This window comes from Antennarius striatus, chromosome 10, assembly GCF_040054535.1.
Source record: "Antennarius striatus isolate MH-2024 chromosome 10, ASM4005453v1, whole genome shotgun sequence".
Classification (NCBI taxonomy): domain Eukaryota; kingdom Metazoa; phylum Chordata; class Actinopteri; order Lophiiformes; family Antennariidae; genus Antennarius; species Antennarius striatus.
Window position 1 is genome coordinate 12,099,786 of NC_090785.1, and position 13,402 is coordinate 12,113,187.

Sequence of the window (13,402 nt, forward strand, 5' to 3'; positions counted from 1 at the left end):
AAAAAAATTGTATCAAAACTACAATGCATGTATAAAATATTTTAAAGTTTTGCTTAAAAACATGCTTTTCACAAACATAGGAATACCACCCAACCCCAAACAATATTTACAATACATGTAAAAAAAAATATAAATGGTAAAAATGGTGATACAGTACATTATTTTTAGTTTCAGCGCATACTGTCTCCATCAGGTTTTTGAAAAAAATTCCCGACTGCAAAACTTTTAGAGAGACATCCCTTCTGTTCAATGATTGGACTGCAGTTTCAAATACCATGATCATCCAATGAATAAAATAAACATAAATCATACAAATATGTATTCACAAGTATCATGTAAAATACAGCGGATAGAAAATTAGAAATGTCAGTCTGACACTTCATGGGTAAAATCATATACAAATAATTACCAAAAATAGAAATAAAAATCTTTACAGGTTTCATTGTTTCCCCAAAACATCACAATATCATGGGATAGAGAGGGTGATGTGCCTTTCCCCCGTGTTTCTGTGGTGATGAAGAATCAAGGATTTTCATGGCTCAGAGTTCTTGGAGGATTTCTTCTTCTGTGAAAAAAATTAAACAGAGATTTGAGCAAATGAAGAATTGCCCTTTAGAATTAAAACTAGTGATGTTAAATCAGTAGAATGATGAACTTGTACAGTATGAAGGTACCTTTTTGTGGCTTGTACATGAAGTTGTGAGGAGGGCTTCTGCTTCTTCAGTGTCTTGCATCAAAACTGGTGGTGTCTCTTGGCCTTCGTCTGATTTCAACTTACTTTTTTCTAAGAAGGAGAAATTAACAGGTGAATAAAAACAGACAAACAACCAAATTAGTTTGCCTGGACTAATGTCACTACTCACTTTTCTTCTTCTGCGTTTCAGGAGTTGCATTGGGTGAAAACAGTGGAACTGAATTTTTTAAAGTTGAATCCTCTTTATTTTCCTTCACATTAGTATTCTGTTCAAGCTCTGTCTTTCCATCACTACTCTCCGATATCTTTGCCGATCTCTCTTCTACTACATGCACAGATACCTCCTCATTATGATAGTCCTTTTTTCTCTTTTTCTTTTCTTTAACTATCTGCTCTGACTTTTCCTCACTCTCAACTGTCTTGTCGTTCTTCTTTATCTCATACTCTTCAGGAATGTTCACTGAATTTTCTTCACGTTTCTTTTTTTTATTCTTGACTTTTTTCTCTTTGACTATCAGCTCTTCATTTTCTTCCACCTTTTCAGGCACCAGGTCAAAATTTTTACTGTCATCTTCAATTTTTTGCTCTAACTTTTCCTTACAAAAAGTATTTTTCTTGTTCACTTTATCTTCTTCAGCAGTCTCCCCTGAATGTTCCTCATGATCAGTTTTCTTCTTTTTCTTGTCTTTCTTTTGATGCAATTTCTGCTCTTCAATTTCTTCATTATCAACATTCTCTATTTGAATCTTCTCTTTAACCTTTTCTTCAGTCTCATTTCTTTTTCGCTTTTTCTTCAGCTTTAAAGTTTTATCACCAAATTCTTCTTGCTCCATGACTTCATTCTTACTTTTCTTTTCCCCTTTACTATCTTTTTCATTTTTACTGGTATCTGTATTCTCATCAACGCTACCTTGAGCAGTCTCCTTTAACTTTTTCTTCTTGGGTTTAGACAATGTGTCACCAATTTTTTCTTCACTGGGAGTCATGGCTTTCCTTTTGTCATTCATAATCTGTTTAGGCGAGGAGAGAGTAGGTGCTTGTGTTGTTTGTTTGTCCGTATCAGTGTTGATACTCTGCTCTTGGCTTAAGATTGCAGAGGTCACAAGTTCAGACTTTTTTGTTCTGCTCTTCTTGGGTTTAATATTCTTTGCTGGCGTTTCTGGCATGGCCGGTTGGACTATGCTATCTGTTTTTGTGGGAGGCTTAGTTCGTGGTTTCCTCACTCTCTTTGCCTTAGGTGGAGATGCAGAGCAGTCCAGAGCATTGACTGTGTCCATCTTGGCTACATCAGCATCTGCGGATGAAGTAACACAGTAATGATAAGGAACAACTATCAGTGACACAGTGTGTGGTGTTTCTTCACCAACAACCATATATAATTGATGGAGACAAAAGGATGACAACAAAGGTTAAACATTACCTGTGACTAAATGCAGTCACTTAGGCCCTCACCGGTTAAAAGTCAATTGAAAGTCAAAACATGTTTCATGTCTCAAGGTACTCCTAAAATTTTCATCAGACCAGATGCTTACTGAAAAGAGTCATAAACCAAAACTAAACCAAATTTCATCAGATAACAACATAAATCTTGTCTGAATAAATGAGTAAAACAACAAAAAATAATGGTTTTGCCTTGATAGTGACAAAAATGTAAAACAAAAAACAAAAAACAATCCCCCAAAAAACTAAAACTAGATTAAAATGTCCAGGAGTTGGTAAAATTTGATTAATGAAATAAGAGGATAGACCAAAGTTGTCAAATTAAGATAAGAAAAAACATTTCAAACAGAATTAAAATTGAGGTCACATTTAAACATAGCTGACAAAAAAAGAAGAAAGTGTCAAGAAAACATGAAAAAAGGTTACATACATTCAGTGGCTGTTCTCTCTCATGCAAACGGCCACCCACACCCACACCCACACCACCTGTCATTTGCCGGAGCAGTTTCTTCCATTTCTCTACATCCAAGCTGCTGTCAGAGTCTGAATCTTCTCCTCCAGCAGTCACGACGTCTGCTTTTGTTTGGGTTTTGGATTTCTTGATAACTCTGACTGGAGATTTACTTTCACCCTTTTCCCTTTTAACTGATGCAGGCTGAGAAGAACACAAAGGAAAAACAAACCAACTTAGTATTAAGGACATGAGCTACAGTGAGAATCTGTCATTTCAAAAAAAATCTTGTCAAAAAAACTCACACTCTTTTTTTGCATCTCACTTTTTTCAGATTTCTTTTTCCTCAGTGTGCCTGGACAGAAAATGTATTAACATGGATTAAAGTGCAGTCATTTCTTTCGTCTATATCTGCAGTAAAGACCATTAAACATACCAACAGCTGGCGTTTCCTGCTCAGAGGTGCTGCTGACTTTCTTCTTAGGAGTTCTGACTTTTGAAGAGGAGGATGCACCGGCTTTTGTCTTTGTAGCCTTTGGTTTAAAAGGCACGAAGCATTAAGAACATGGCTGGTCTTTTTAAGGGACAACAAGGACAGAATATAGCACAAAGAGGCCAACATGATCATGTGCAGGCCTTAACCAATGTCTGATTTATTCCATCTGTTCCAGTTATTAAGTTCACAATCAAATTATTTTTTGTCTGATTTGATTATCCTTGCTTTGGCATTGACTGATGTTGTTTTAACTAATGACAATTTGGATCTTCATTTCACAAACAACCAGATTAAATATCTAGCAGACCTTAAAAGTTTGATGTTTCTTCATGCTTTTTTTTCATCTTCTTGAGTACAAGAAGATTACAATCGTCTCATCTTCAGCTGATTATCCGAAATACAGGTCGTGGGTGTTGCTGGAGCCTATCCCAGTTGGTACAGTGCCTTGCGAAAGTATTGGCCACCCACAAGAACTTTTTGACATTTTCCAACATTTCAGGTTTTCAAACTTGAAGATAACAAATTGAAAATATTTTTCATGAATCAACAACATGTGAGACACAATAGTGAAGTGGAACCAAATTTAATCAACATTTTATATTGTGTTTACAAATAAAAAACTGAAAAGTAGGATGTGCAAAAATATTGGCCCCCTGTTCTCTCCACTCAGCCAAACGACTCCAGAAGTCCCCTGATGACTTCTGAATGATCCAATGTTGACCTAAATGACAACAATGACAAACAGAATGTACCTGTGTGTCATTTGGTCTCACATTTGCACGTCCTACTTTTCAGTTTTTTATTTTTAAACACAATATAAAATGTTGAATAAATTTGGTTCCACTTCACAATTGTGTCTCACATGTTGTTGATTCTTGAAAAATATTTTCAGTTTGTTATCTTCAAGTTTGAAGCCTGAAATGTGGCAAAATATCAACAAGTTTTTGGGGGGCCATTACTTTCGCAAGGCACTGTAATAGGCAAGAAGAGGAGGAGGCGTCATCTGGACAAGATGCCAGCTCATCGCAGGGCCACATGGGAGACAAGACCCTCACACTAACACCTATGGATAAATTACAGCAACCAATTAAATTAAATTGCATGTTCCTGGTGGTGGGAGGAAGCCGGAGAACCTGGAGAGAACCCACGACGACACAGGAAAAAACATACAAATTGCGTATAGAAAGTAATCAAACTTGGAACCTTCTTCTATTGTGGGGCGAGAATGCGAATCGCTGCTCCACCATACTGTCTTTCTTCATGCTTTCAATGACTTACAATTAGAAATAAAGAAATGCTGGAGATGACACCAACCATAGATGGAGTATTCCCTTCTATTTTGGTGGTTTCACTGGACTTGCACGGCGCTGTATTTACGGGGGTGAACAAGCGCTCTAGTTTCTGCTTGGCAGTAGATGCTGCAGCCTTTGGTTTTTTTGGGGTTGCAGAGGCTGACATTTTACTGTCAGAAAAGGGAGTCTGTAATGTCAACATAAAAAAACTTAAAATCAGTTTACATTCAGTAAAGTAGTGTATAATTAAAGACAGCATCAGCTTTTTGTTGTAACCATGCACTGAAGGTATTCATCATCTAACCTGTGGCAGCAGACTCTGACTCAGCTCCTTACAATCAGAGCTATTGCTGCCCTCAACCGGAGTCTGACTGGAGACGGCTGCAGTTTGGATGTTTGCAGTTGGTGCAGGGTTCAAATGTAAAAAACAACAACAACAACAACAACAACAATGAGCAACGATTCTCCCTCCTTTAAGATTAAAGATTAAGATTAAATGTACTTTGCTGTCCACACGTGGGGAAATTATCTTTACACTCTCTTCACTCTTTTTGCATGTGGTTATGTGGAACACAACACACTGGGGGCCTGTAGGCATGCTATTAGTAACACATCACAAACAGTGGGGGGAGGCAGAGTGACAGGTCGCGCACAGGGGGTTGCGCCCCAAACGAGCAGCTTGTGGGGGGGGACGGCGCCTTGCTCAAGGGCGCCTCGGCAGTGGCTGGGAGGTGAGCTGACGTCTCTCACACTCTCTCACACTCTGAGGGATGTCCTGGCGGGAGTGGGATTTGAACCACTGATGGCTGGGGCGATCCGTCTTCAAGACATCTGCTCTACTGCTGAGCCACTGCCGCCCCAATTTAACAATGAAAAGACAATTCTCTCCTCTCATACGGCTGTGCTTCAGATGAACATTTCCATTCTGTGTCTTTGAGATTTGAATAACAAACTAGCCATACCTTCAGCTCCATTTTGCCCCTGTTCTTTAGACTTGGAGTGCTTTGCAGACTCTAGCTTCTTTTTCTTTTTGGAGTCACTGTCAGAGGAGAGACAACTCTAATGTCATCACAACCAACAAAGTCCAATCAGGGTGTTTGGTTTCTACATCGACACCAAACTCACTTGAACCAGGAACTATAGATGTCCAACAGTGTTGCAGAGACTTCTGTGTCCACCTGCAGGTATCAATACAAAACAGGGATTGATTAGGCCATTAGTTATGTGTACTATGGGTAGTAAATAATGTTGATAGTCTCACAAACATTAGAGTCCTTTACTCATCACTAATACTTTCACCCATTTCATAGATCTATTCAGATTAGACATTTTGACTACTGTAATTACATAAGTGTTTGACTATTACAAAGCTTTGGAACTGTTCTATATATGTGTTAAACATCGATAAATGATATTAGATAGAGCATCTAAATAATCTATAATCCCAGTCCATTAAAAGACTAACAAAATCAAAACATCCCCGTTTGTCTGCATTTTTATTTTAAACACCCCTAATACAGTTACCATTCTTTATTTACTTCTTCTTCTTTTCCTTTCGGCTTTTCCCTTCAGGGGTCGCCACAGCGAATCAATTTCCTCCATCTAGCCCTGTCCTTTGAATCCTCTTCTCTCACACCAACTACCTTCATGTCTTCCCTCATTACATCCATAAACCTCCTCTTTGGTCCTCCTCTAGGCCTCCTGCCTGGCAGTTCAAAACTCAGCATCCTTCTACCAATATATTCACTATCTCTCCTCTGGACATGTCCAAACCATCTCAGTCTGGCCTCTCTGACTTTATCTCCAAAACCTCTAACATGTGCTGTCCCTCTGATGTACTCATTCCTGATCCTATCCTTCCTGGTCACTCCCAGAGAGAACCTCAGCATCTTCATCTCTGCTACCTCTAGCTCTGTCTCCTGTCTTTTCTTCAGTGGCACTGTCTCTAGACCAAACAACATCGCTGGTCTCACCACAGTTTTGTACACCTTTCCTTTCATTTTAGCTGAAACTCTTCTATCACATTTACTATTTTAAATATTTAAGGTGCGCAGCGATTGGCTCTCCAAATGTCATTCAAACTCGAACTTTCATGAAGTTTAGGATTAGAAGAACTGGTTTTGACTTCTAGTTAATAACAGTCACCAAAATTCCCGAACAAATAATGGAAAACACAAGAAACCGATCAGTCTGCAACGATAGTTTTTCAAGGTTTTAAAACTATTAGCCAGTATGATACATTGCGTTGTGTGTGTGTGTGTGTGTGTGTGTGTGCGTGTGTGTGTGTGTGTGGACACTGTCGACCTGTGGGTTGTGCCTCTGTAGCTCGTCTGCTGCTGAATGGAAGCCGTGGTCTTTCAAATGGCGGTAGATCAATTGGATTAGCTCGTGCTTTGATGCGTTGACGGACATACCGACACAATAAAATGTCAACACGTATAGAGGCAAAGGCGACAAAACGACGGTACGTCGTTATTAACGCAGCTCTCGTAACGCAGACTCAACGCTCCGAAAGTAAAGCAAGCATGTAGCCACGTTGAACTTTCAACTCAGGATATCGTTCTGTGTGCCACTGCAATGCATTATGGGAGTTGTAGTGCTTGCGTTAAAGTGACGGTCGTTTACCGTACTTGTTAATTTTCTGTATCTGTCACTCTGTGAAAATGGTAATTTTGAAGTAATACGGCACAGTTATCGATGTGTTACTGCACTGCAACTTTATTGTTGCAGGTCATAATTAAAAATTTAATCTTTAAAATGTATTTTTTTAAGTGACAATATTCACATGGGAGAGTTACACACTAACCGGTTCCAAGATGATTTTATTTATTGCACATAAACTACCTGGCACGATTTGATTAACTTTGAATGACGGATTGGACATTTAGTGATGAAAGGACAAAAACAGTTCGAGTGAAAAGAAAAAATATTTTCTACAACTTTCTACATAAATAAATAAATAGATAAAAAAATTATATACCGAACAAATACCGAAGCTAAGTTGTCAAGTACCTTCAGAAGATGTGAATGCTGCAATAAGAACCATCCCCACAGGGAACACAACTGAGACCAACAAGCTGATCCACAGTACAGCAACAGTAATCCTCGAGATGCTGGGATATAAGATCAACACAGGGCATAACAAACAATACCCTCCATGGAAGAGACGGTTAAAGGCCAAGATAACGGAGAGAAGTCAGCCAGCTAGCCGAGCTACAGAAGGGGAACATGGTGAATAAAGGGGTACCCAGGAAATACAGCAAGCTCTCCATACCTGAAGCACTCGAAACTGCCAAACAGAGACTAAAGGCTCTGGCTAACCGACTGAAGAGATACACCAAGGAGATTGAGGCCAGGAGAATAAACAAGACCTTCTCCACTCAACCAGCAAAGGTGTACTCTCAGTGCACGGAAATAGCATCCGGCCAGACCCACAAAGAGCTGAGGTGGAGAAATACTGGAAGGGCATATGGGAAAGAGAAGCATCACACCACACCGATGCCCAGTGGCTAGTGGACCTGAGGACTGACCACAGCTGCCTCCCAGAACAAGAACCAGTAACCATCTCAATGGAAGACATCCAAGAAAGAGTGTCAAAGATGAAGAGTTGGTCAGCACCGGGCCCGGATATGATCCATACATACTGGCTAAAGAAGCTGACAGCACTCCATGAGCGTCTAGCAGCACAGATGAACCAGCTGCTAAGGGATGGGACGCACCCAGAATGGTTGACTGAAGGCAGGACAGTCCTGATCATGAAAGACCCACAGAAGGAATCTACCCCATCCAACTACCGGCCAATAAGCTGTCTCAGTACAACATGGAAGCTCCCGTCAGGCATCATGGCGGCTAAGATGAGTAGGCATCATGGATCAATATATGAGCGGGGCTCAGAAAAGAGTTGGTAGTAACACCAGGGGAGCCAAGCAACAGCTACTGGTGGACAGAGCAGTACACAGAGACTGTAAGAATAGGCAGACCAACTTGTGCACCGCCTGGATTGACTACCAGAAAGCCTACGACTCAATGCCACACACGTGGATACTGGAATGTCTGGAACTGTATAAGATCAACAGGACAATAAGAGCCTTCATCAAGAACTCAATGGGGAAGTGGAAGACAACCCTGGAGACTAACTCCAAGCCAATTGCCCAAGTTAACATCAAGTGCGGCATATACCAAGGGGATGCGCTATCACCACTGCTGTTCTGCATAGGCCTGAACCCACTCAGTCACATCATCACAAAGAGTGGCTACGGATACCGATTCAGATACCCCGCTGGGATCATAAGCGGGCCAAAGGAGGAGATAGAAGCCACAGACATCAAGACGAGAAAGCTCCTCACCATGCATGGAGGGTTTCACCCCAAGTCCAGCATCCTGAGGCTGTACACTAAGCGGAAAGAGGGAGGCCGAGGATTAGTGAGCATCAGGGGCACTGTCCAGGATGAGACATCAAAAATCCAAGAGTACATCAGGAAGATGGTCCCAACAGATGAACTGCCCAGTGAATGCCTTAGACAGCAGAAACCTGAGGAGGAAGAGGAGGAGACAACATGGAGGGACAAGCCCCTACACAGCATGTACCACCGTCAGATAGAGGAAGTGGCTGATATCAAGAAGACCTACCAATGGCTGAATAAAGCTGGACTGACAGACAGCACAGAGGCACTGATCATGGCAGCACAAGAACAGGCCCTAAGTACAAGAGCAATAGAGGCCAATATCTACCACAGTAGATCTGACCCAAGATGCAGGCTATGTAAAGAAGCCCCAGAGTCGGTCCAGCACGTGGTAGCAGGGTGTAAGATGCTCGCCAGCTCAGCATACATGGAAAGGCACAACCAAGTAGCTGTGATAGTGTACAGGAACATCTGTACCCAGTACGGACTAGAAGTACCCAAATCCCAATGGGACATATCACCGAAGGGGGTTGAGAACGACAAGGCTAAGATCCTGTGGGACTTCAGCTTCCAGACCGACAAACAGCTGCTGGCTAACAAACCGGACATAGTGGTGATGGACAAAGAGCAGAAGAGAGCAGTAGTGATAGATGTGGCGATTCCAGCTGACGTCAACATCAGGAAGAAGGAACACGAAAAGATTGACAAGTATCAAGGGTTGAAAGAACAGCTGGAACAGATGTGGAAGATCAAGGTTAATGTGGTCCCTGTGGTAGTAGGAGCACTTGGGGCAGTGACCCCCAAACTGGAAGAGTGGCTCCAGCAGATTCCTGGAACAACATCTGAAGCCTCAGTCCAGAAGAGCGCAGTACTAGGAACAGTAGGAACAGTATATATATATATATGTATATATATATATATATATATATATATATATATATATATATATATATATATATATATATATATATATATATATATATATAAGTATATAAAAAGTATATAAAAAGTCCTACTTTTTAAGATATCTCAACTCCTCAGGTATTCAATGAAATGCTCAACATATCATCAGGTAAGCTATGGGACCTTCAAATAATATCTGAGAACTTCTGTATAAAAGACTGCTCCAAATGTGAACGTTGTGTTGCCAACATCACTTCAGTGGCCCACCTCTGTGACAAACTGCCATGATGGATCTGGCTGTACCAGGAAAGAGAAAGAGTTGAAGACGGTCTTTCAAGACACAGAACTCATTTTACATAACAAACTAAATTGAGACAGGATTATAGTTGAATACATTTGAAGCTTGATATCCAGTTTTATTGAAAGACTTTACACTGTGTTATAACTTAATAGTTTTATTGCCGTCTGGACGGCAGTCAGATGTAGTTTCTGGGTTGTGTGAATGGGTGTGATCGTCAAAGCCTTAACTGGTTTGTCAAATCAAAAAGACATTTTTAAAAATTTATGTCTGGTGATATGTATTTAGTCAGTTAAATTGAGGAAACCAATTGCCCTATACAAGTTTAGTTCTGCGAATTTAATACAAACTCATAACTGTGTTATAACTTTATAGTTTTGTTGGTAATATTTTTGTTCTGTTTCTTGTTAATTAATACAGAGGTCATGGTATGTAAGTGTAATCCTGTTGTTTGTACACAGGGTGGAGCACTACGCTAGGAACACAGGTGATTTAGGACAGGTGCCGGTGTTGAACGGCAGCTGTGTGAACCTGGACAAGAATACAGTTTTTTGAGCGTGTGTGGTAGCAGGAAGGTTTGTGTAAAGAGTTTTGGATTGCGTCGGGATCTAAACGGTTAAATGGATACTTACCTGTGACGGACTCAAGATAAAAACTTGGTTGAGATGAACTATGAGCATGTGACGATTTTCCCTGTGTAAAGCTGAGCACACGAGAAAATAAATGGGTCAAGCACTCAAAGACATTTGCCGCACTGGACATTGGTTTGTCGTTGCCAGAACACGCGTCCGAAGTTCTCCCCGTTTGCCCCTCAGTGGCACGTAAATGTAACGAGTTTTTATTGAAAGACTTTACACTGTGTTATAACTTAATAGTTTTATTAGGTTGAATGCTTAACACCGTAAATCACCCCAGACCAGGCCACAGGTCTGGACATCTCATCGCCAACTAATTGGCCCAAAGGCGTTGGTGTAGTTAGAGCCGAGTCACGCGTCAGCGCGGACTCGGCTGGTGAGCCGCCCGATCCCTGTTTAACCAGTTTGTTTCGGACGGTTTAGTTTCCCTATCAGGTGAACCCGATGACGAGTGCCCAGTGCGTATTTTGCGTGTCACTGCTTGTTCACAATCTGTTATCCTTGCTAATGTGTTGCCGTTTTCTGAGACGTCTGCTTGTGGTTACAGTGCTGTTTTACGTGGTATTGAGATGGGTTATGTTCCGCGTCCTGTGGTGTCTCACGACCACCTGTGTGTGTAATAGTGTGTAACAGTGAGTAGGTACTAATATGTAATAGTGTATAATAGATGATAATAGGGTGTAATAGCTTGTAGCTGAATATTGAAATGCTAAAGTAAATATCACAACATGGTCAGGCAAAATGGATTAGATAAAGCAGAATTTAGATAAAGACGAGATAGGATTTGGGTTAAGAAAAAGCAAAACATAATAATAGTCCAAGATTTTAGAAATGCTGTTATGGTACAAATGGTACAAATGCTAAAGCATACATGTGCATATGTGTTGATTGATGTACATTAGGAAGATTGAACTGTTTAATTGGTGATATGGTCTTAGTTTGTATAAAGACAACTGAACAAATATGATAGGAATGTTTATTACTTTAACTGATTTTGGATTTATCACAGTGTAAGAACATGGTAGTGATGATTAATTTTTATTTCATTGTTTTTATATGTTATTTGAAAACAAAACAATGTTATTTTGATTGTTTATTCATTCCAGGAGTTTGTTTATTGCAATATGACTATGTAGGCAATGATATCTGTTTAGATCGCAAATGTCTAGATCTGTACATGCGAAAATGGATTGGTTTGGTCTGCGACCAGACTACAGAGTTTCGCGGGGTTTGGTGAAAAAAAAAGAAAGGAAGGAGAGCGAGAGAGAGACGAAGAAGTTGGCGAGCGTCAGATGGACGGATGAAAAATTAATAAAACTATACACCTGGATTAAGAAAACGGCATCGCTCATTGGTGATTTTAATTACCCCCTTCTTCCGGAGTGTAACATGTGCTGCGCAAAGAGCGGACCCGATGCTACAGAAATGCTTCTCAGGTGTGGTGAGTGCCGACAAAGGAAAGGGTACAAAGGTGGCTCATTTACTCGATGGTGAAATTTTAATGCATAAATGGTCCCCTTCCCCCTCTGACGCAGAATGGAGTGATATATATCAGATGTTCCTTCAGTGTACCGTTCACATGTGCCGTGTGTGACACTTGACAGCGGTTTGGACATTTGGGTATGACTAAAACATACCAACAAATTCTGAAACATTTCTTTTGGCCTGGTTTAAAATCTGATGTTGCCAAATACTGCCGCTCCTGTCACATCTGCCAAATTTCAGGAAAACCAAACTAACCCATTCCTCCTGCTCCTTTGCACCCCATACCCGTTCTGTTGTAGGAGAACCATTCGAACGAATAATAGTAGATTGTGTCGGACCTTTACCCAGAACAAAAAGTGGAAACCAGTTTTTACTGACCGTTATGTGCGCCGCCACTCGTTTCCCCGAGGCCATCCCGCTGCGTAATATCACAGCCAGATCCGTAGTCAAAGCCTTAACATGGTTCTTTTCCACATTCGGCCTTCCTCGTGTTATTCAGACGCAGACCAAGGCACCAAATCCAACCTGTTCAAGGAGGTGCTGACCACTTTAAAGGTGCAACATGTAGTCTCCAGCCCGTACCATCCTGAATCTCAGGGCACGTTAGAACGCTGGCACCAGACGTTAAAGTCGATGCTTTGTAAATATTGTTTGGAGACCGCAAATTGTTAGGATGAAGGAGTCCCCCGACCAGTCCGATGATGTAGCTGTGCGCGCCTCCACCCATCAAAGCCCCCGTCTGTCAAACTTGGAAATGTTAATGGTATTGGCGGATCACTTATCCCACCTGTCACCTGAGCAACAGGTTGACATAACGGAGTTAACAAAACGATACTCTTGTCTGTTTGGTGACGTTCCATCCCGGACTACTGTCACACTGCATGACATTGACGTTGGTGATGCTCGGCCGATCAAACAACACCCGTACCGTGTAAACGCCGCTAAGCGTGCAATAATGAACAGAGAGGCTGAGTATTTGTTAGAAAATGGTTTAGCCGTCCACAGCTCCATTCCCTGGAGTTCTCCGTGTCTTCTGGACACTAAGCCCGACGGTTCACCTCGTTTCATTACGGACTACCGAAAAGTAAACGCTGTTACTGTTCCTGACTCCTATCCGTTACCGAGGATGGAAGATTGTGTGGATACTGTGGGTTCAGCAAAGTTCATGAGCAAATTACATTTGCTCAAAGGCTACTGGCAGGTGCCGCTAACCAAGCGTGCATCTTTGATTTCCGCTTTTGTAACTCCCGACTATTTCTTGAAATACACCGTCATGGCCTTCGGTATGTGTAACGCACCGGCCAC

General features: G+C 41.2%; 1 protein-coding gene across 1 annotated transcript; it reads right to left on the reverse strand.

Annotated features, from left to right (window-relative positions):
- Positions 1-26: 26 nt before the first annotated feature.
- Positions 27-6,899, reverse strand: LOC137602312 (uncharacterized protein DDB_G0286299-like). The gene is made up of 11 exons (XM_068324897.1): positions 6,678-6,899; positions 5,499-5,551; positions 5,336-5,412; positions 4,678-4,754; positions 4,396-4,560; positions 3,022-3,118; positions 2,891-2,940; positions 2,621-2,789; positions 864-1,988; positions 675-784; positions 27-565 (listed from the first exon to the last, which is right to left on the reverse strand). Exons 1-11 carry the CDS (start codon positions 6,783-6,785, stop codon positions 533-535), a joined length of 2,064 nt encoding a protein of 687 aa, XP_068180998.1. The 5' UTR covers positions 6,786-6,899; the 3' UTR covers positions 27-532.
- Positions 6,900-13,402: the final 6,503 nt, after the last annotated feature.